At 39.0% G+C, this 25,447-nt stretch overlaps 1 protein-coding gene across 1 annotated transcript in view; it reads right to left on the bottom strand.

The window, feature by feature from the left end:
- The window catches only part of LOC127095221 (uncharacterized), a 104,449-nt gene extending 79,432 nt beyond the window's left edge, over positions 1-25,017 (bottom strand). The window contains exon 1 of the mRNA XM_051033940.1: positions 23,339-25,017. Within this exon, the coding sequence (XP_050889897.1) occupies positions 23,339-25,017 (1,679 nt within the window). The remainder of the gene's footprint in view (positions 1-23,338) is intronic.
- Between the last annotated feature and the right edge of the window lie 430 nt (positions 25,018-25,447).

The raw sequence follows: 25,447 nt of genomic DNA, 5'->3' as shown, positions 1-25,447 counted from the left end.
ACAAAACAAGAATTTGAGCCATTCTCCCTTGATCTGGTAGTCACACCACTATTGGGATCCCCTATGATAAGATCCTTAGGGTAGTCTTTCTGAATTCTGATAGAAGGCACTTTGTTGGATGCATCTACCTCACATTCAGGAGGAGTTTCCTGTACCTCTTTAGACTTGACTGGTATGTCTGTTGAAGTATCAAGGAATGTTCCAACATCCTCTATGACATTGACTCCTTCCTCTTTATCATCCACAATAACATTTATGGATTCCATCAGGACATTGGTCCTGGAGTTGAACACTCTGTAGGCTCTGCTGTTAGTTGAGTATCCTAGGAATATACCCTAATCACTTTTGGGGCCCACTTTCCTTCTCTGTTCACGATCTGTAAGAATGTAACATTTGCTTCCAAAGATATGAAAGTACTTCACAATAGGTTTTCTGCCTTTCCATATTTCATATAGAGTGGAAGAGGTTCCTTTTCTCAAGGTAACTCTATTGTGAACATAGCAAGCTGTATTCATAGCTTCGGCCCAAAAATGCATAGGAAGTTTCTTTGCATGAATCATAGCCCTGGCAGATTCTTGAATAGTTCTGTTTTTCCTTTCAACTATTCCATTTTGCTGAGGAGTTATAGGAGAGGAAAACTCATGACTTATCCCTTTAGACGAGTAGAACTCATCAAACTTGGAATTTTTAAACTCCGTCCCATGGTCACTCCTAATTCGGACAACACAACTATCCTTTTCCCTTTGAAGTCTGATGCACAGATCTTTGAAGACATCAAATGCATCTGATTTTTCTCTGATGAAGCTTATCCATGTGTATCTGGAATGGTCATCAACAACCACATAGGCATATCTCTTTCCACCCAGACTTTCAACCTGCATAGGTCCCATTAAGTCCATGTGCAAAAGTTCCAGAGTTTTGGATGTTGTAGGATGTCCCAGCTTAGGATGTGACATCTTGGTTTGCTTGCCAACCTAGAATTCTCCACAGACTCTTCCTTCATCAATAAACAGCTTTGGGATTCCTCTAACTGCTTCCTTGGATATGATCTTTTTCATTCCCCTTAAATGAAGATGACCAAGACGTCTATGCCATAACTTCACCTCCTGTTCTTCCTTGGCTGAGGAGCAAATTGTGGAGTAGTTTGAGACTTTAGGTTCCTATAGATAGCAGTTATCTTTGGATATGGATCCTCTCATAACTTGCTGATTATCTCCATTCGTCACAACACATAGCTCCTTAGTGAATTGAACATAGAACCCTTGATCACACAGCTGGCTTATGCTGATGAGATTAGCAGTTAGTCCTTTTACTAGCAGCACATTATTCAGTTCTGGAACTCCAGAACTGTCCAGCTTACCCACACCTTTGATTCTTCCTTTAGCACCATCACCAAAGGTCACATAACTGGTAGTGTGAGGTTGTATATCCACCAATAAATTCTCCATACCAGTCATATGTCTTGAGCAGCCACTATCAAAGTAACAGTCTTCTCTGGTAGATGCCCTTAGAGCTGTGTGAGCTAACCTAGCAACCCATTGTCGTTTCTTGATGGGGCATTATGCTTATATGCCTTATGCTTAGGTCTGACATGAGGGGTTTGGTTAGGATAACCATGCAACCTGTAGCAGAAGGCTTTTATATGACCAAATCTACCACAGTAGTGACATCTCCATCTCTGAAATTTCTTCTTCTGATGGTTACTCATCCTGGTTTCCTGATGTTGAGACATTGGTTGTGACTTCTGCTTGAATTTCTGAACTTCAGCCTTTGAGCATTTGAGTTCAGCAAAGGATTTCTTCACAAAGCCTAAACCAGACATGGTTCCTGACTTCTTCCCCACCTTTAGGATCTCTTCCAACGTGTCAGTTCCTTTATTTAGCATTCTGATGGATTTTGTCATTTGATCTAGCTTGGAGGTCAGCAAGGTTATTTCACCATTTAGACCATCTATGACTGTCAGATGCTTCTTTTTCTCATCCTCCAGCTCCTTGATGAGTTTCTTCTGCTTTTCTCCATGTACACACACTTCTGCATTTTTGACACATAGCTCTTTATATGAAGCAGCAAGTTCATCAAAAGTCAGTTCATCTCCACTTGAGTCATCATCAGAGGCACAGACACTGGTTAGTGCAGTGACATGTTTAGCAGATTCTCCTTCAGATTCACTCTCAGAATCTCCTTCAGACCAGGTGACAGATAGCCCCTTCTTTTGCATCTTGAGGTAAGTAGGACATTCAGCTCTAACATGTCCAAAACCTTCACATCCATGACACTGGATTCCCTTGCCTTGGTTGAACTTTTCTTCAGATGTTGATCTTTTCCTGATGTCAGACGAAATGTTCTTGACATTAGGTATACCTTTTTGATCAATCTTCTTTATGAACTTGTTGAACTGTCTCCCAAGCATGGCTATGGCTTCTGATATGCTTTCATCACCTCCAGTGCTCCCCTCTTCTGAATCCTCTTCAGTATTTGATACAAAAGCTATGCTTTTGTTCTTCTTTTCAACATTCTCACACAAGCCCATTTCAAAAGTTTGGAGAGAACCATTAAGCTCATCAACCTTCATATTGCAGATATCTTAAGCCTCTTCTATGGCGGTGACCTTCATGGCATCTCTCTTTGGCAATGATCTGAGAATCTTTCTTACAAGTTTTTCTTCAGCCATTTTCTCTCCTAAGCCACCAGAAGTGTTGGCGATTTTAAGAATATTCATGTGGAAGTCATGAATAGTCTCTTCCTCTTTCATCTTCAGATTTTCAAACTTGGTGGTCAGCATCTGAAGTTTAGACATCCTCACCTTGGATGTACCTTCATGAGTTGTTTTGAGAGTATCCCAAACTTCTTTAGCCAGTTCACAATGATGCACCAGTCTGAAGATGTTCTTATTTATTCCATTGAACAGTGCATTCAAGGCCTTAGAGTTTCCAAGGGCTAGTGCCTCTTGCTCCTTGTCCCACTCTTCTTCAGGAATTTGAAAAATAGTTCCATCTTTACCTGTCTTCGTTGGATGTTCCCATCCTTTGTTGACAACTCTCCAGACCTTGCTATCTAGAGACCTCAAGAAGGCTATCATACGAGGTTTCCAGTCATCATAGTTAGAACCATCCAGCATGGGTGGTCTATTTGAGTATCCTACATCCTTGTCCATGGTACTAGAAAGTAACGTCCCTAGATCTCACCCAGAAATTGACAGGCAGGGTGCCTGCTCTGATGCCAATTGAAATTCTAGTTAACAGACTATCGATGTCACACAGGATGTTATGACATCCGATTCTGTACAGACAGGAATGTAAACAGTAGGTAAGTGTAAGTGCAGTAAATAACACAAGGAATTGTTTACCCAGTTCGGTGTCACACACACCTACGTCTGGGGGCTACCAAGCCAGGGAGGAAATCCACTATTAGCAGTATTAATTCAGGCCTTAAACCACCTGTTTAATCCTATCACTTAATACCTACCCAATGCAATTTCAATCTTAAACTAAGACCAAAGTTCCTACTCACTCCCCCTCAATCACCTCAGTGATTACAACCTTTAATTAGATTAAAGTTAATTGGTGAAGTTATACTTCAAACAACTCTTGATTGTGATTCACAGCTTTAATCAAGATACACAACACTCACGCTTAAAAGCTTAGAGTGACACAACACTTACAACTCAATTAACACCCTAGTCCAATGCAATCATCTAGGTTATAATTGCTTGGCTCACAAGATAAACCTAATACAAGACACAAACAAAAATACAGTAGTGAAGTATGATGGAACAATAAAATCTTCACCCCTAAAAACCCTGAGTTCTGAAAGAAGGATTGCCATCCTTTTTATATTGCAACACTTGGGCCTTGTACTTGTATTTCCTAAAATTAAGGTTAAGCAAGTTAACCTAATTTCCACATGTTAGGATGCTAACAAATATGCTATTTGTTAAGTTCATTAATTGTAGCTCAGTTGTTAGTTTCCTAGATTTTAGCTCAGTTGTTGGATTCCTGAAGAATAGCCTGAGAAAAATACTGAAACAGAAAAACTAACCATCCTACACTTTAGCATATGCTGTCAAGAATGAATGTCACAACATTCAGTTTGACGTCCAGAACATAGACCATATGCTAAGTCTGTTATTTTCCTGAAAACAGACTGTACTAAATGTTGTACTGTAAAAGACCAACCAGTCTATACTTCAGTATCAGCTTACAGTAATAAATGTCATAACATCCTGTTTGACATTTTAACAATGAGCCTTATGCCAGGTCTGTTGTCCTCCAGAAGAACAGACTGAAATAAATACTGAACTGTAGCAGAAAACTCAACCTGCCCATTATTCAGTATATGATGTCACTGATGAATGTCATAACATCCAGTTTAACATTCAGACAGTAGGCCTTATGCCAGGTCTGTTATTCCCATGATAAACAGACTGAATTAAATACTGAGTTATAACAGATAACCAACTATTCTATACCTCAGTATCTGCTTTCAGGGATGAATGTCATAATATCCAGTTTGACATTCAGTAAATCCTGTATTAGCTAAACCTGCAGCATACTACTCAAGTATGTCATGACATCAGTCAAGACATCAGAGTACAGTTAGATGTTTTAACATAAAATGCAGCCAATCAAACATCTACAAAGCATGTCATGACATCAGTCAAGACATCAGGGTATAGCTAGTGTTTTACCATAAAATGCAGCCAATCAAACATCTACATAATTAAAGGTTGTCATCACTGTGGTGATTGAGAGGGAGTGAGTAGGAACTCTGGTCTTAGTTTAAGATTGAAATTGCATTGGGTAGGTCTTAAGTGATAGGATTAAACAGTTGGTTTAAGTCCTGAATTAATACTGCTTATAGTGGATTTCCTCCCTGGCTTGGTAGCCCCCAAACGTAGGTGTGTGTCACCGAACTGGGTAAACAATTGTCTGTGTTATTTACTGCCCTTTACATTTACGTTCTGCATCATTCTTGTCTGCGCAGAATTGGATGTCATAACATCCAGTGTGACATCGATAGTATGTTACTAGAATTACAAATTTAAAATGCCCAAACAAAATTGGGGTATGACAGTCACCCCTATTTAATTACCTTAAACCATAATGTATGAATGACAACAGTCTTCGTACATTTGTGGTGGAAGATAATAAAATACGGAAAAAAACCCCGAATTTTGTCCTTCGAGATGCAGGGATGAAATGCAGATAGAAAATGCAATGAGAAATATAGTGAGATATATAGTGAGATAGTCATTAGAAGTTAAATGAAACAATCAAGACTCTCTGATAATTGACAGAGCAATATCTTTTATGATATAATCAAGACTTTCCAAAGATGGAATGAAATCCCCATTATATCTAAGATTCTTTGAGGATATTAGAGCAGTAACGAGACGAAAATGCATGAGACTCCTTTAGGATCAAAAAATTAGTATCTTATATGATATAATCTAAGTATTTCAATAATAGAATGATACCTCAATCATATCTAAGATTCTTAGAGGATACTAGAGAAGTATCTCAAACAAGAGTCAATGAGATTCTCTGAATCCATGAAGCAGTATCTTATATGATATAATTGAGATATTCCAATAATAGAGTGATACCTCAATCATATCTTAAGATTCTTTGAGGATACTACATAAAATAAAAGCTTATGGGAGTCCCTGAGGATCAACGAAGCAGTATATTATATGATATAATCGGAGTATTCCAATAATGGAATGATACCTCAATTGTATCTAAGATTCTCCAAAGATACTAGAGCAGTATCTCAAACAAAAGTGAATGAGATTCTCTGAATCCACGAAGCAGTGTCTTATATGATATAATTGAGATATTCCAATAATCGAATGATACCTCAATCGTATCTTAAGATTCTCCGAGGATATTAGACAAAATAAAAGCTTATGAGACACCATGAGGATCAACAAAATAATATCTTATATGGTATAATCGAAGTATTCCAATAATGGAATGATACCACAATCATATCTAAGATTCTCTGAGGATACTATAGCAGTATCTTAAACAAAAGTCAATGAGATTCTCTGAATCCACGAAGCAGTATCTTATATGATATAATCGAGATATTCCAATAATGGAATGCTACCTCAATCGTATTTAAGATTCTATGAAGATACTAGAGCAGCATCTCAAATGTGCATCTGTTGGGGAAAATAATTCTGAAAAGACTCCCTTTTGAGAAGGTTTACTAGGAAAGCTCTGCAGGGGAAAAACTCATAAGAGACTTTTTAGGGTAATATCTACTTGGGGTGTAATGATAGCAAGGACGTTGGGAATATCATTATCAACCATAAAGTTGAAAAATGGCTTGTTGGAAAATAATGCAACGAGCACATGCGAAGTAAGCACACCACCGACTTGAATGAGGAATGTCTTGGATACTTATGATTGATCTTGGATCCTGATTGGTATTATGTATGATGTTTTGTATGACATTCCACTTTGGGTGGAAGTACCATGCATGGAATGATGCATTAGATGTATGCAAGTATGCAATTGTTGGGGATTTTTAAGATGTCTGTGTATGAATGTGAATGTTTTTGTTTATTTTTAGATGAAGCTTCCCATTTTGGAGGGAATGTCATGCATAAGTATGCTGATGATTGTTATGATTGTGTTTGATGAATTTTCCTATTTTTGTAGGAAAATTATGCATGAATTGATGCATGTGATACATGTGGGAATGCAACTAGGTACTTGGATTTTGTAGGGTTTTATTTTTGTTTCTGAAGAGACTGCTGGGGAATATCATCATCAAAGGGTTGATAGAAGATAATGAATGTCGTCATCAAAGGGTTGATGGAAAAGAGTATGTAATCGTCAAAGGGTTGATGAAAAGGATAAAATATAAAATAGCATCATAAAATGGTTAATGGAAAGGGCTTCACTATGAAGTGACATCATTAAAGGGTTAATGGAAAAGAATTTTTCATCATCAAAGGGTTAACGGAAAGAAACTTCACTATGGAGTGACATCGTCAAAAGGTTTAAAGAAAATGATTATAAAGTACTATCATCATCAAAGGATTGATGGAAAGAACTTTGCTAATGAGTGACATCGTTAAAGGGTTTACGAAAAAGAAATAAAGACTGTCATCACCAAAGGGTTGGCGAAATAGAATAATTATGGTATGTCATCATCAAAGGCTTAATGAGAAAGACACATTTTGGAATATCGTCATCAAAGGGTTGATGACATCATCAAAGGGTTAATATGAAAGGATTTGTCATAATTAAAGGGTTGATGGGAAATGATTTATGTTATGTATACATGTGTTGCATGTTAATAAAAACTTCTCGTTTTAGCGAGAGAGTTTTTTGGTATGAAACTTCATGTTTCGGCAAGAAAGTGTATGCATGTGTGTTGTATGCAATACATGTGGGAATGCATGAAGGTGATTGGTTTTTGGATTGGTCAACCTTTTCCGAGGGTGAGATTATTTTTAGGTACCAATATTGATTGGATTTGGTTTTATGAAGATGTCAGCAAAGTGAACTTTTAGTGGTTGCCAATATGGATTGGACTTTGGATTTTTTAGGATGCCAATGTGAATTAGACTTTGGTTGGTGAAAAGATTCGACTTCCCGACACTCAGTATCGGATGATGCGATAATCAGAGGATAGATGTGGATACTCTTGGTGCCCCTAGTTTTATTTATTACTGATAAGCTACGAGATAACCTCAACTTCTCTGCCTGATAGGCCATGATGACTTACAAAAAAAATTCTTGAGTGTAGCTACATGATCAATGCATGATGATTTTGCTTTTGCTCTATCCTAAGGCTTCTTTCCAAGAGGAGATGGGATGTTGTATTGTCACTTGTTGTGAACTCAAAGGTTGCTAGTGTCTGGCACAATTTGCTTAACCAACTTGAAAGTATAAAGGAGTTTTTCCACTTTACAACTTGTTTGTCCTAGTATGTAGGGTATTAAAATGGGAGCTTTAGGAATGACTATACCATGATTTGGCCTAAGATGATTTGCCCCAGTGTCTGAATCTTGTAGTAGTCCCTGATTGACTGAATATGAAAATGATTTGCCTCTTTGATCAATTGATGCTTGGAGATTTGTTTTTTAATGACCAACTCATAGTTATTGGATGCCATGACCTTAATCCATAGGGTTATGAGGTGGTATTAATTCAGGTCATCATTGATGAATGATCAAGTTCCTCTGAATGTTCCTTGTTGGAATTTTCTTGATGTCAAGTACTAACTTGCAATTAAAATTGTTCATTCAAAAATGGTAATTTTAATATGACATTCATGCGGTTTTTGAAAAAAATCATTTATTGGAATGATGTGATAGTGTGTGACGAGTGGAGCATGAGTCCAAATGTAATATTGATTTAGCTAGTATGTGAAAGATCCAGCGAGAATATGACATCAATATAGAAGATTAGCAAATCTCTCAGAGTCAGTTTACGCAATCTTGATGTAGTATGCTTTCAGAATAAACCCTACTTCAATTAGGTTTTTTAAGGGTTGTAACATGACTTGGTTCACGGTTTATTTGAAACAAAGGATATAAGTCTCAAAATATGATTTAACCCACCATTTCTTCATGATGATCTCTAGTCCCACGTTCAGTTAATTTAACACATGCATTTATTCTCCAAGAGAGTTCAGTGGTGTAAGAGTTAAGATGATTCAAGGTTCACTTGAAATGACAGTCTACTTATTTTATTTTTTTCGTGGGTATTGGTGCCCATTTAATTTTGATATGGTGGTCACTGAATTTTGTTTTGTTTTTGCTGAGGACTTAACGACCTCTTTTGATTATTCTTTTTTGCTTTTTGATCCCCAATTTTTGCCTGGACCACTTTTGCAGCTTTTAGTCCATCAGGATTGCCCTAATTTTTTCTAAGTCTTTTCTTTGGGTGTTTGACTTAGCATGGTTTTTCTTCTCTTTGTTTTTTATTTTGCTGAAGGGTTGTGATTGCCAAGTCATTGGTCACTAAAGAACAACCGACATAACTTTTGGATTTTGCATGGTTCCTTCGACACTTCAGGATGTGTGCGAAGAATATCACATGGTTGATCCCCATATGAGATTTTTTACCTTGTAGTTTGAAGTAGTCAGATTAACTGAGCATTACCCTGCCCTGAGTTAAATGTAAGGGTTTGTAAATCCGAAAGAGACTCCTACTTTTAGGCTCGAAATAGTTAACTAAGGATTAACTCCTTATCTCTCCAGTGTTTGGGGATTTGAAATAATGCATGTACATCATCAGTAGGATTTTATTCGAAAGCATACTATTATCAATTATTGGTATTTCATTTTCGCCATCCTCCCTCCAATCTTTGCTAAAGTGAAAATTTGATAAGTGAATGGGAGAAATATTTTTGTTTTTGATATACATGGAAAATATGAGTGAATACGAAAGGATTCGTACAAAACATGCATGCTCATTACATTAATATTACCATTAGAGGAAAACAACAATACTTAAAAGCAAATAAGTGTTCAACATGCAAAGTAAATACAAATGAAAATGCTGAAATAGAAATGATTGTCAATGTAGAGGAAGCTCTCTCGTGCTTGGTTCACTGTTAGGCTAACCTTCTTCAGAGTTGGTCGGTATCATGCTCATTGAGACCAGTATGATAATCATCTTTGAACCTATTCTCATAAATTTCTTCCATAGCACGGACCGGTGAAATCGCCTGACCAAATGAAGGAGTATTATTGATTAGAAGGCCTTGAGGCACAAATGAGAACATCTTAGAGTCAAGCAGAGTTTTTACCTTGCTCTTGAGCACCTTACAGTCTTCAGCTGAATGCATATGTGCCCCACCATGGAAGTCACATCGGGTGTTGGCATAAAAACCTAACGGGTATGGGGGAAGCACTAGAATTAGTTTCTTTAACATTATTAGTCTTCTCTTGATCAAATATGGCAGTACTTGCCTATATGTCTCTCTGGCTTTCTTGGCCTTTGTCGAGCATGTTTACGATGTTGATGTGGAGCATTCAACCATTGGTATGGCTGTTTGTCGCATCTCGAAAAATACGATTCCTCGCGATGGTCGCGGAAAAATTTACATTCGAACAGAGTCGCCACCGAACTTTATTTATCCCAATGAAGGAATAGGAAAATATCGATAAAACCTTTGAAAAATAGAATAATGGTCGTCGCAACTATATTTGGGTTCGGGAGTCGATTACGCAAGGGGAAGGTATTAGCACCCCTCACGTCCGTTGTACTCAACGGGAACCTTTTAGTCTAATTTGCTATTTGAATGTTAGTTAAATGTTATTTGCTTTCTTTAGAGTTGATAATAGAGATGGATGAAGACCTCAGAAAGGGGAAATGGGAGGTTTTTTATTAGTGTGCTCGCGAAGATACAGCAATCTCCTGCCTACGTATCCTTATGGTGCAATAAGGAAATCAGAGCATTCGTAGTTCGGGCAAACTACGGTTTTGGTGTGTTTTGTTTGAACGACTGTGTAGGTCGGCGTTCTAACGGCTAAACGCTGGCTTGTCTACTCTCGGCGGAGGCTTAAGCATTAGTTTGTTATGCGCATTAGAAAGGATTGACAGTGTTCTTTTGAAAGGAGTTTTGGTCACACGGGGGTGACGAGTTGAGTTGATGTGTTTGAGTGTTTTTAGTTTGGTTCGTGAAAATAGTTTGAATTTATTCGATTGTGTTTTAATTTGATGACGAAGATTCGAGTAATGTGGCGTACGCCAATTATTCGAATAATCGAGAGATAATGAAGCGGATGCTCACTATTCTCCTTTTCATTCAAAATTAATTTAAATAATGCTTTTAGAATTTATAGTTAATTGAGGGAGTAATTTTAGTTTTAAGGAGTTTTGGGGTTTTAATTAAATGACGAAAATTCGAGCAATATGGCGTACGCCAATTATTCGAATAATCGAGAGATAATGGAGCGGATGCTCATTAATCTCCTTTTCATTTAAACATTAATTATTTAAGATAGAGACTTTTAGAATAATTAAGTTGGGGAAATGATTTTAATTTTATATGATTTTAAGGTTTTAATTTGAATGACGAAAATTCGAGCAATATGGCGTACGCCAATTATTCGAATAATCGAGAGATAATAAAGCGAAAGCTTACTATTCTCCTTTTCATTCAAAATTAATTTAAATAATGCTTTTAAGGTTTGTAATTAATTTGAGAAAGTAATTTTAATTTTATAGAGTTTTTAAGGTGTTAATTAAATGACAAAAATTCGAGCAATATGGCGTACGCCAATTATTCGAATAATCGAGAGATAATAAAGCGGAAGCTTATTAATCTCCTTTTCATTTAAATATTAATTATTAAAAAAAACTTATAGAATTTAATTAATCAATTTGGGGAATATATTAATTTTATAGAGTTTTTTTTAAGGTTTGAATTGAATGACGAAGATCCGAGCAATATGGCGTACGCCAATTGTTCGAATAGTCGAGAGATAGTGAAGCAGAGGCTTACTATTCTCCTTTTCATTCAAAATTAAGTTAAGAGATTCTTAAAAGTTTTCTCTCATAATGATTTCTAATATTTAATCAATATAGGATTAATCGATAAAACGACTTATTCAAAGGTTATTTAATTAATAGAGTTCAACTAAGCACCTAAATAATTTAATTAATAGTCATCCAAATGGACAAATAAATTGATTAATTATCATTAGAATAATTAACAAGATTACCCACTTAAATGTAATTTATTTACTTAACTTAAAGAAATATTTGGAAAGATAAACAAACGGTGCTTGTTAGCAAATTGTGTTTGGTCCAAAAGGCGAGTAGCCTATTCTTTGTTGCAAATCGCAGGGGGGTAAGAACAAATCCAAGGTGATGTAGGAAGAAAAACTGGATTTAAACCTGGCCCAATCTTTATTAATTACTAAAATAAATAATAAAGTAAAAAAAACAAAAAAAAAAGTCAAAGAGGCGGGAGCCTCATCTTTCAAGATAGTTGTTCCATTTCTCAACATAGGAATCGACAAGTTCATAAATATATTCCCTTTAATCTATGCATTGAAAACCAAACAAATAATAATTTAAAAAATGGTGCATTAAAACATGAATGTACAGTAACGTTATCATTCAAAAGACGCTTGAAAAGTTCATTATCCCAGCATCAGATGTATTATTAGTGAGGAAAAAAAAGTGTGAGCATAAACGAAAAGCCTTCGCTAAACTCTCCCTCTCTTAAAACGATTTCCTTTGTTCTAAAACCCACCTCACCGTTGAGGCAAACCGTGCAACCACGGCGGTGCCGTCACGAGACTCGGAAACCACCATCAAATTCCTAATCGAACAAACAATCCTAACCCAGATTTAAACCAGTAACTTTTTGCAAAACAGTGATATCCAAAGAGCCAAATTTCGGAACAACAAACATGGCAACAACAGTCTTATGCAATAATCATGGGGTTTGAGTTTTATGAGGCGATGTGAACAAGATGGTAATATCAAATCATGCAAAGGGGAAATGTTAAATACCAAATTGGAGCTAGTCCAACGTTTCAACTCCGGCAAGGTGAGGTGAATGATCCTTAGCGTCCTTCAAGGTTCTTTCTTCCTCTCGAACTTTTCGTCTTCTTCGCTTCCTCTTTAACGATTTGGGTTGGTTTCGGTTTTGACAGGGGCTTAGCTCGAGCTTGTTGAGCTTCGGTGTGAAAATCTCAACAAGTTCAAAACAGAGCTTTTTAATGAGGGTTTTGGAATGATTTCTCCAGAGTAACGGCGCAGAAATTCGGATCCTTTATCCCAACAATGGAGGGTCGTTATATAGAGCTTTGGAGGTACGGGGTTTTTTTCTCCTCTTTCATGAGCTGGCAAATCTATCCAAAATCATTCCGTTAGAGAGGAATTTTTCGCTGGATTTTGTGGGGACCAAAGGTATGTGAGTCACTTCCCCGTTTTGTCTGTAGCGACTCTGCAGTAACCACCTATTTTCACTTTCTACTGTAGTAATTGTCCTGTTTTACTGGCTTATTGACTCTTTGTGATTGACCTTCTTTACTGGTATGAATTTTGCAGTTTTGGAACACCTTGGTACATCCTGAAAAACGACCACAAACGTCATTCAAATGAAGCATTACTTTATTCCTTCTTATTTATATTGTGCCATAGCTTTGGTTTTATCTTGACACAACATTTCATTGCTGTTGCTGGTTGCAGGATCATTGAATGATGACAGGTAGGTGGATGTCATGGTTATGTGATGGATAGACTTGCATCATGAGCTTGGCATGTGGTTGTGCATTATCAACAAGTTAAGGTCCCAAGGTCCATTTTCAGGATGCTTTTTGTGTATAAATTTCTTGAGAAGAAATAACTTGTTCTTCATTTGTTTGCATTCTAATCATGCTATGTCGAACGCTTTTTTATACCAGGTTTGGATTTCTTGCCGTCTGCCCCTACCAGTGATTTTAACATGGTTTGCTGATTTTACCGACGTAGCCTGTGACAGTTTTGATATGAATGTGACCTTCAGTTAGTGGATGTATTGCAGTTGACGCATACATCATGAGAGAATTCCCATAGTGGTTTCATGGACCTATGTACTGTGACTTGTTTTTCAACTTATCATTCTTGGTTTTGTTGGCATTGCAGGTCCATGGTTATTGAGACAAACTAGCTTATGGCGACATGACTAGTTGTGGACCAAGGTCTTTTCTTCATGCATCATGATGCTGTAACACGTCGGTACCTGTTTTAAACCTTGCATAATTAGTGCTTCTGCAGGTTGTACTCTACTGATGTAATGATGACATTTGGTTTCGCGGCCGTTTGAGCTGTTATGAATGATGAGTTTGATTCCAACTTAACGACTTTGCTTTTTTTTAATGGATCTTGTCGTAATTGCTTTCCCATGATGTACTTGGTAATCTTGTGACCATTTGATAGTGAATGCAGGTACATGACACATTGATACACGACTTTCAAGTCTTGGCTTCTGTTTCAATGAAGCGGCAGTTCTCATGACGGTAAGTATAGAAACTTATCTTGATGCGGCATTCCGCAATGACTTAAAATACTGTCTTGTTTGAGTAACCAAACTACTGTGTGCTATACAGTTTCTTGTAGCCAGAACTGTCCTAGATATGCTAATGTTGTCATCCTTGTTTTAATACCAGGAGACCGAGTTTCCGTCCGCGCCAGCCTGTGCATAGAAATACATTTTTTGGAATTTCTCAAGAACAAGTGTCCTGCTATCCTGCATCAACTAGTACAATCATGTTTCATCTTTAGGTGATTCCTTGGAATGTCCTGAACCAAGAGAAAAGCATGAGACTCTCGTGGCCATTCAACCAAGTTGTTTTGACCGTGAATTTTTGTCGGCTGTTTGGTTTAATTTTGGACATGCTCCATCTGTACTTGGTATTTGGTCTGCGGTAATTGGACTTGTCAAATGCTGTTCTTGTTGCAGGTATTACGGGATGTACATATCCTGGTGCAAGTTCACGCTGTGGCATGCATATGTTAGCTTCCCTGTTTTAATACCAGGAGACCAAAATCAGAGGATTAACCGTGGAAAGATCCAGTTCCAGTCGTGGCCAGAAATGTATCCTTTGGAGTTTCCACAGAATGAGTGTCCTGCTAGTTTACATCAACGGTTACCACCTGTTTCGACCTGTTGCATATCTTTCCCGCCAACGCTTCCATTTGTCGGTCTTTCTTGATGGAATAGAATAGAAATTGTATGAGGCTGCAGCTATATCCATTGCTCAGGTTCTGCTTGGACATTTAGCTTATGTGTAAGTTGTTATACTTATTGTGGCAGTAATGGTTTGTGTAGCTTATGGATTAGAATGCATTGCAGTTAGGATCTTATCTTCATGTATCCCGACATAACCGTTCCATATTTGCTCTTACCTTGCTCATTGCTTTGCCTGTGTGAACTTTGTTAGGTTGCCGGTCAAACATTCGTGATATTGCGCAAATGAGAAGATGATTACAAGGTGATTCACACACTTGGGAAATGGCCAGGCCGCAAGTTTGATGTCATTGGTATCCATTTTCGAATTGGCGGTTTGGAGTACCATGCTTTTGTAATATGGCAGCTGCTTCGTCACATTGTGATTTCTCTCATTTGTAAAAACTCAGCTTAGGCATACTAGGCTATGGTAAATGGATAAGTACCATTTTGTCACTTGTTTAGATCATCCATCCGTCATCATGCTTATTATGATCACGATGTAACTTTCTGCTTTTTGCCTTGCTTAAAGCCAATGTTATGGATTTGGGCCATTAAATGTGGACTTTGAAGTATGTTTAAATGGATTGTTTTTTTTCTTTGTTAAGAGGTATGATTGTTATGGATGTAGGATGGATTGATAAAAAAATGTATTTAAAAAAAATGGAAGCAAAAATAATTGGATTTGGATTTTGTTAGACCATGTCTTAAGCATAACTGTATGATTGAACATGACTTGACTGACCACATGATCATGGCTAATGAACCATGCCATATTTTTCAATGAATCACCAATTCTGAATCAAACAAGCACGATCAATACTTGAATTTAATCACACTAGGTTTTAAAACTTGTACGGCCGAATGATATGCATGTCATGTTGAACATACGATGCAAATCAAAATGAAATCAACTGTATGAAATTTTAAATATGCCCGGACAAAATTGGGGTATGATAGCTGCCCCTATTTAATTACAGTGAACTAGAAAGCAGAAATGACAGTAGTCTTCATGCGTTCATAGTGAAGGGTAATTAAATACATGAAGACCCGAATTTTGTCCTTCGAAATGGAAGGAATAAATTCATAAAGAAAAAATGTAGTGAGAAATACAGTATGAGAAAGAATCGTCAGCACAATATCTTGGATAATTACAATCGAGGTATCCCATTAAAGGAATGATGTCCCAACTGTATCCAAGACCTTCTGGTAATGAGTAGAACAATGTTTCTAAAACTGAATGAGACTCTTCATGTTGATGAAGCAACATCTCAACCAGTAAAGAAAAAAATGAGATTCTTTGTATCCAGTCGAAGCAGCATCTCATATGATAGAATTAAGATATTCCGAACAAGGGAATGATACCTTAATTGAATCTGAGACTCTCCGAGGATACTAGAGCAGTATCTCAAAAGAAAACTGGAATGAGACTCCTCATATTGATGAGACAGCATCTCAAACAGCGAAAGATGAGATTCTCTGTATCGAGTCAAAGCAGCATCTCATACGATAGAATTAAGATATTCCGAATAAGGGAATGATACCTTAATTGAATCTGAGACTCTCCGAGGATACTAGAGAAGTATCTCAAAAGAAAAACTAGAATGAGACTCCTCATATTAATGAGACAGCATCTCAAACAGCGAAAGATGAGATTCTCTGTATCGAGTCGAAGCAGCATCTCATACGATAGAATTAAGATATTCCGAATAAGGGAATGATACCTTAATTGAATCTGAGACTCTCCGAGGATACTAGAGCAGTATCTCAAAAGAAAAACTAGAATGAGACTCCTCATATTGATGAGACAGCATCTCAAACAGCAAAAGATGAGATTCTCTGTATCGAGTCGAAGCAGCATCTCATATGATAGAATTAAGATATTCCAAACAAGGGAATGATACCTTAATTGAATCTAAGACTCTTCGAGGATACTAGAGCAGTATCTCAAAAGAAAAACTAGAATGAGACTCCTCATATTAATGAGACAGCATCTCAAACAACGAAAGATGAGATTCTCTGTATCGAGTCGAAGCAGCATCTCATATGATAGAATTAAGATATTCCGAACAAGGGAATGATACCTTAATTGAATCTGAGACTCTCCGAGGATACTAGAGCAGTATCTCAAAAGAAAAACTAGAATGAGACTCCTCATATTAATGAGACAGCATCTCAAACAGCGAAAGATGATATTCTCTGTATCGAGTCGAAGCAGCATCTCATACGATAGAATTAAGATATTCCGAATAAGGGAATGATACCTTAATTGAATCTGAGACTCTCCGAGGATACTAGAGCAGTATCTCAAAAGAAAAACTAGAATGAGACTCCTCATATTAATGAGACAGCATCTCAAACAGCGAAAGATGAGATTCTCTGTATCGAGTCAAAGCAGCATCTCATACGATAGAATTAAGATATTCCGAATAAGGGAATGATACCTTAATTGAATTTGAGACTCTCCGAGGATACTAGAGCAGTATCTCAAAAGAAAAACTAGAATGAGACTCCTCATATTAATGAGACAGCATCTCAAACAGCGAAAGATGAGATTCTCTGTATCGAGTCGAAGCAGCATCTCATATGATAGAATTAAGATATTCCGAACAAGGGAATGATACCTTAATTGAATCTAAGACTCTTCGAGGATACTAGAGCAGTATCTCAAAAGAAAAACTAGAATGAGACTCCTCATATTAATGAGACAGCATCTCAAACAGCGAAAGATGAGATTCTCTGTATCGAGTCGAAGCAGCATCTCATACGATAGAATTAAGATATTCCGAACAAGGGAATGATACCTTAATTGAATCTGAGACTCTTCGAGGATACTAGAGCAGTATCTCAAAAGAAAAACTAGAATGAGACTCCTCATATTAATGAGACAGCATCTCAAACAGCGAAAGATGAGATTCTCTGTATCGAGTCGAAGCAGCATCTCATACGATAGAATTAAGATATTCCGAATAAGGGAATGATACCTTAATTGAATCTGAGACTCTCCGAGGATACTAGAGCAGTATCTCAAAAGAAAAACTAGAATGAGACTCCTCATATTAATGAGACAGCATCTCAAACAGCGAAAGATGAGATTCTCTGTATCGAGTCGAAGCAGCATCTCATACGATAGAATTAAGATATTCCGAATAAGGGAATGATACCTTAATTGAATCTGAGACTCTCCGAGGATACTAGAGCAGTATCTTAAAAGAAAAACTAGAATGAGACTCCTCATATTAATGAGACAGCATCTCAAATAGCGAAAGTGAGATTCTCCATATAAATGAAGTAATATCTCAAAGAATGAATGTCTGTTGGGGGGATATTTTTAGAAAAGATTCCTTTTGGAGGAAACCTGTTGAAGAAGCTCTGCAGGGAAGAAACTCACAAGAGACCTTTATGGTAACCTCTGCTTGGGGAGCAATGGTAGCAAAGAAAATGCTGGGAATATTACTATCAACCACGAAGTTGAGAGAAATGACTGGCCAGGAAATGATTCCATGAGCGTACGGAGGGTAATAACTTTATTTGGGAAATGAGAAATGTCTAAGATAGACATGAATGACCTTAGATCCTTATCATATTATGTTTGATTTTTGTATGATGTTCCACTTTGGGTGGAAATGCCATGCATGGGAGGATCCATGAAGTGTATGCATTATGCATTTGCTAGGGATATTTAACTGTGCATATAGGAATGCGAACCGTGTAAGGCTATGCATATGTATGCCAATGATCGGTATGATTTCTTCTGGGTGAATTTTCCTATTTGGTAGGAAAATTATGTATGTAATTGATGCATGTGATGCATGTGGGAATGCAATTGGGTAATTGGAATATGCCCTGATTAGGGCGTTTTTTGCTTTGGGTGATGGTGCCAGCGGTGTGGACTTTTTGTTATGATGGAGATCAAAATTTTGATGCCCCACTGGGTGATTTTGGGAATATATTCGGGATGCCCCAAACCACTGAAGGGTTCAGACTTCTCAACTCCAACTACGATTTAATGTTTCTGCGTGAAATGCATTAGAGACTTGCCCCGGTTTGGCTATACCATGAGTATATCTTTGAGAGGTGATGATTAACAATTGGAATGGATACAGGTGCCTGCACACAATCCTACACCTCTATGAAAAACAAGAGCAAACTTGGAGACCCGGAGGTTTATCCTTTTACTATTTCAAAAGCAATTTTATTACTTCATTCTATTACGTGTTTTTATTTTCTCCAAAATCTTTAAGAGTGATGTTTATCAAAAATAAAGGTGCTTTGCAAACAAACAGATAAAATGCAAAACAATTTGGGCACAACTTTTGTCGAGAAAATTTCTCTTTTATTGATTTGACCCTTGAATGGGCGATTGTACATAAAGATGCAATTCCTTAATGAGGTAATTGTTGTGTATAGAAACAAAGTGGCAATAAAATTGAGTTCCTATTGAGTCTCCACACTGCTATGATCCTTATGTCTTTGATAATCCAATCACTTTGCCTTTGGAAAAGTCAGGTAGATTGATTCTTTGTCTTCAAGGGACATGCTAGATGCCTGAAAGTACAGTTCTTTGCCTTGGAATTAATCCCTAACTTTTGCCTGGATCGCCCTTTCGGGTTTTCGATCCACCGGGATACCCATTTTTGCCTGAGCCGCCCTTTCGGGTTTTCAACTCAGCGGGTCAAATTTTTTATTTTTATCCCTAATTTTTGCCTGGATCGCCCTTTCGGGTTTTCGATCCACCGAGATAGCCATTTTTTGCCTATATCGCCTTTTCAGGTTTTCGATTTAGCGGCCTTTTATCATTCCACTTTTCTAGGCAAAGTAGTTTTTAACAGCATCAGCATTGGTGGGAAGTGGCAATTAATCACCATCCATAGCTGCCAGGATTAGAGCGCCTCCGGAAAAGGCTCTAACCACCACAAATGGACCTTCATAATTCGGTGTCCACTTCCCCCTAGAGTCCTTGTGAATGGGCAAGATTTTCTTTAGCAGCAAATCACCCTCTTGAAACACCCTGGGACGAACTTTCTTATCAAATGCCTTCTTAAGACGCCTCTGATAGAGTTGACCGTGACCTAATGCTTTCAAGCGTTTCTCCTCAATAAGGTTGAGCTCGTCGTACCTTGATTGAACCCATTCTGCCTCGTCTAACTTAGCCTCCATTAAGACTCTCATCGAGGGAATCTCTACTTCTATGGGGAGAACTGCTTCCATGCCGTATACTAAAGAGTACGGGGTTGCCCCTATTGAAGTTCGTACTGACGTACGATAACCATGTAACGCAAAAGGTAACATCTCATGCCAATCCTTATACGTGACTACCATCTTCTGGATGATCTTCTTGATATTTTTGTTCGCAGCTTCAACAACCCCATTCATCTTAGGTCGATATGGTGACGAGTTGTGATGCTCGATCTTGAACATTGTGCATAACTCCTCCATGGTCTTGTTGTTGAGATTGGACCCATTATCAGTGATGATTTTGTTGGGAACCCCATATCGGCATATGATGTTGTTCTTTAAGAAACGGGCGACTACGTGCTTTGTGACATTCGCATAAGATGCGGCTTCCACCCATTTAGTAAAGTAGTCTATGGCCACCAAGATAAATCTATGGCCATTAGATGCTTTGGGTTCTATCATCCCAATCATGTCGATGCCCCACATAGAGAAAGGCCAAGGTGATGCTATAACATTCAACGGGGTAGGCGGTACATGTATTTTGTCAGCATAGATCTGACACTTGTGGCATGCTCTGGTGTAATGATAACAGTCAGCTTCCATCGTTAACCAATAGTAACCTGCCCTAAGGATTTTCTTCGCCATGGAGTGCCCATTTGCGTGTGTGCCGAAAGACCCTTCGTGTATGTCCTTCATAAGCTGATTAGCTTCTTGTTCGTCCACACACCTCAACAAAACCATGTCATAATTTTGCTTGTACAATACTTCCCCATTCAAGAGGAACTTCGATGCCAGCCTCCTGAGGGTCCTTTTGTCAAGGCTAGAGGCCCCTACTGGGTATTCCTGTTTCTCTAGATACCGTTTGATGTCAAAGAACCAGGGTTTACCATCTGGCTCTTCTGCTGTCGTCAGGCAATGCGCGGGTTCATCAAAACGCCTGATTTCAATGTGAGGCTGAGGGTTGGGCCATATCAACTTGTACATGGAAGGCAAGGTTGCTAAAGCATCTGCCATTTGATTCTCTTCTCGAGGAATATGAGAAAAAGTGATTTTGTCAAATTTTGGGAGTAACTTCAGCACGTAATTCCGATATGGAATTAGGTTGGCATGTCTTGTTTCCCAATCACCTTTGATCTGATGTATCACTAGGGCGGAATCCCCGAATACCTCGAGCACCTTGATCTTCAACTCAATAGCCTCTTCCAACCCTAATATGCAAGCTTCATACTCAGCCATGTTATTTGTGCAGGTAAAACAGAGCTTTGCAATGAACGGTAGATGGAAATTCTTGGGAGACATCAACACTGCCCCAACTCCATGGCCTATTGCATTTGAGGCACCATCGAACATGAGAGTCCAGCCTGCTTTTGGTTCGAGATTTTCTTCTTGTTCGGAGTCCTCAGCATCCTTGACAACCATGATGTCCTCATCTGGGAAGTCAAACTTCAAAGGTTGGTAATCCTCTAACGGTTGGTGGGCAAGATGGTCTGCTAGTACGCTTCCTTTGATTGCCTTTTGTGCAACATATTGAATATCGTACTCTGACAACAACATCTGCCATCGAGCAATCCTACCGGTAAGAGCTGGTTTCTCGAATATGTACTTGATGGGATCCATTTTAGATACCAACCAAGTCGTGTGAGTTAGCATGTACTGTCTGAGACGCTTAGCGGCCCATGCGAGTGCACAACAAGTCTTCTCGAGTAAGGAATATCTGGTCTCGCAATCATTAAACTTCTTGCTCCGATAATATATGGCATGTTCTTTTCTACCAGTCTCATCTTGTTGTCCCAATACATAACCCATGGACTCGTCGAGCACTGTTAAGTACATGATGAGGGGTCTCCCTTCTGCAGGGGGCATCAGAATCGGTGGCTCTTGTAAGTATTCTTTAATTTTGTCGAATGCTATTTGGCAGTCATCATTCCACTCCACGCCTTGATTCTTCCTTAAAAGCTTGAATATTGGTTTACACGTGGCAGTAAGATGAGAGATAAACCGAGCGATGTAATTCAGTCTTCCTAAGAAACCACGGACTTCCTTCTCAGTCCTTGGTGCAGGCATGTTCTGAATGGCTCGAACCTTGTCAGGATCTACCTCAATTCCCTTTTGGCTTACAATAAAGCCTAAAAGCTTCCCAGATCGAACCCCAAATGTGCATTTGTTAGGATTAAGTCTCAACCTAAACTTCCTCAAACGAGCAAACAGTTTCTCCAGATTAGTGATATGTTCCTCTTCTGTCTGGGATTTGGCAATCATGTCGTCAACATACACCTCGATCTCTTTATGAATCATGTCATGAAAGAGGGTCACCATAGCGCGTTGATATGTTGCCCCAGCGTTCTTTAATCCAAACGGCATTACCTTGTAACAAAAAGTGCCCCAAGGAGTAATGAACGTGGTCTTCTCCATGTCCTCGGGATCCATTTTAATTTGGTTGTATCCAGAGAAGCCATCCATAAAGGAAAATACAGAGAACTGGGCTGTGTTATCTACCAATACATCAATGTGAGGTAATGGGAAATCGTCTTTGGGACTAGCTCTATTTAAGTCTCGGTAATCTACGCACATGCGGACCTTCCCATCTTTCTTTGATACCGGTACAATGTTGGCAACCCATTGTGGGTACTTAGCGACTTCCAGGAAACCAGCGTCAAACTGCTTTCTCACCTCTTCTGTGATCTTGAGAGCCATATCCGGTCGAGTTCTTCTTAGTTTCTGTTTGACGGCAGAGCATTCTTTTTTAAGGGGAAGCTTGTGGGTCACGATATCAGTGTCTAATCCGGACATATCTTGGCATGACCATGCAAACACATCGTTATATTCATGGAGGAGCTCTATCAATCTAGTCTTCACTGCATCTTGAAGCGCGGCGCCTACCCTTACTTCTCTTTTGTCTTCTTCTGTTCCCAGGTTGATAACTTCGACGTCCTCCTGGTGTGGTTGAATGACCTTCTCTTCTTGTCTGAGTAATCTGGCCAACTCTTCGGGAAGTTCGCAATCTTCCCCCACTTCATCTTCAGCTTGGTAGATTGGACAATCAAAGTCATGCCAGACCCTAGCAGTGTCGTTATCAATGGTCTCGGTGGTGTCTCTGCATGTTATGATTTATGCAGTTTCTTTAGAAAGTGCGTGCATTAAAAATTGATGCCATTTTTTTGTAATAGAAAAACGAAAGGAAAGGAACAAAAATTTGAATGCAAATCTCCATTTATTATTGATATAAAAACTCTTAAAAAGATAAAGGAGGCCCTACAACATGCCACTGTGCCTTGGGCAGAGCACAGGGTTTTGTCTAAAATAATAAAATTACTTTTGAAAAAATTGGGGGACTTCCACAGCCTTCCAGTTTGTCAGTTCTTCATTAGGCGCGGCTTGTCGTATCCAGCTAGACACCCCTTCCTTGTGATCTTCAACATTGATCATTGCCACCTGGTTGCCAAAAATGTGGCCAGCGCTGGCGAACGTTTCCTCTACATGAGGGATATGCTCCTTATCATGTTGGTTACCGGCTTCAATTGACGATGGGTCATACCCTAACCCAAACTTGTCTCGCTTCTGGTTCACTTCCACCACTTTGCCCCAGTCATGAGCACTTTCGCTTTCCATCACAGCCTTAGCTCCTTGCCACGAGGCCATGGACGGTCCTGACTTCGGAGTCTCCAATGTCTGTTGGACAGCCATCATATTTACCACTTCCAAGGACTGGAATGGTGTCTCGGTTATCTCGCCATCCACTTCGATATATCGGAAAGATGTTAAGTGGCTAACCAAAATGTCCTCCTCCCCTCCAATCACAATCATCTTGTTATTGGTAATGAATTTTAGCTTTTGGTGTAAAGTGGAGGTGACGGCACCTGCAGAGTGGATCCATGGTCTTCCAAGTAGGCAACTATAACCGGGATGTATGTCTATAACCTGGAATGTGATATTGAAAAAGGTTGGGCCTATTTTGATTGGTAGGTCAACCTCTCCTATCACTGCTCGTCTTGAGCCATCGAATGCTTTCACAATTAGGGTACTGGGCTTCATATTCATCCCCTCCATCGGCAGCTTTATCAAAGTGGTTTTTGGCATGACATTCAGTGAGGAACCCGTGTCTACTAATACCCTTGATATTATAGTGTCTATGCATTTCAAGGAGATATGTAGGGCCTTGTTATGGTTCTTTCCCTCAACTGGCAGCTCATCATCATTAAACCCCAAAAAATTTCCAGTGGTTACGCAAGCTATCACATCGTCAAACTGTTCTGTTGTTATGTCTTTCGTGATGTGTGCTGCGCTTAATACTTTTAATAATGAATTCCTGTGCGCTTCTGAGTTGAGCAACAGAGATAACATGGAGATTTTTGAAGGTGTTTGATTCAGTTGGTCCACCACTTTATAATCACTTTTCTTGATTATCCTTAGAAATTCCTCAGCCTCCTCACGAGTGACCGCAGCTTTAGGTGACAGATGCATTTCTTGCATTTCTCGACTAGGGACAGGGATTTGGACAGGAGTAGCAACTTCTTTCCCTTTGGCTTTTGTAGAAGCATCAACAGCCCTTGGCGCGAACACTCGGCCACTGCGCGTCATTCCGGCTGGCCCCACAATTGAGGTAACCTTTGGTTCATTGATTACTACGGGTCGGTCTTCCTGCCCTTGCTTAAAAGCTCTGGGCTGATATATCCACGGTACCGCCTTCTCGTCCTTATACACGAACGGTGCTGGAAACTCTATCACCAATGGGTTTATGGGGATTTCCACATTAACCTCATCATAAGGGATGACCACATTAACCTCATCAAAAGGGATGTCCACGTTAACCTCATCAAAAGGGATGTCCACGTTAACCTCATCAAAAGGGATGTCCACGTTAACCTCATCATAGAGGATGTCCACCACGACGGCTATCTCCTCCTCTCCCTTGTTCTTAACACGGCGATTTATCTGTAATTCGCCTCGATCCAGCATTTGTTGTATGAAATTCCTCAACCCTTTATCATTCTCATCATTGACTAGCTCCTCTGGGACTAGACCACTTTTTAGCAGTTGTGCCCCTATCATGGTGATAGGGGTTTGAATCTCTTCAACCTTAAGAATCAGTTCTCCCTGATCACTCTCCTCAATGGAACTGACGGAAGCATCTCCATGTGTTGGCATGGGATTAGTGTTCACGTTCGGGCGTCTTGGAGTGAAAGTAACAACTTTTGCTTCAATCAGGTCTTGTACCCTATTTTGGAATGCAAAACAATTCTCCAGAGTATGGCCGGGCGCTCCCATGTGAAATTCACAATGGGCATTAGCATCATATCCGGGTGGATATGGAAAGACAGCCGGTTTTAACTCCCTCAACGTCAGAAGGCCCTACTTTTGCAAATATGGGAATATTTGGCTATAAGGTACTGGTAGAGGGTCAAGTTGCCTTCTTGGAGGCCTTGGCTTGAATTTTCTTGGTGGTGCTGTATTCTGCTGTTGACGAGGTTGTTGATGATGTGGTTGATACATTGGTTGTTGTTGTATGGGTTGTTGATAGGGTATGGGTACCACGGCAGCGACTTGGCCATATGAAGCCTGTTGCTTCCCCTTATAG

Source organism: Lathyrus oleraceus, chromosome 6 (assembly GCF_024323335.1).
Source record: "Lathyrus oleraceus cultivar Zhongwan6 chromosome 6, CAAS_Psat_ZW6_1.0, whole genome shotgun sequence".
Taxonomy (NCBI): domain Eukaryota; kingdom Viridiplantae; phylum Streptophyta; class Magnoliopsida; order Fabales; family Fabaceae; genus Lathyrus; species Lathyrus oleraceus.
This window is presented reverse-complemented; position numbering and strand designations above follow the sequence as displayed.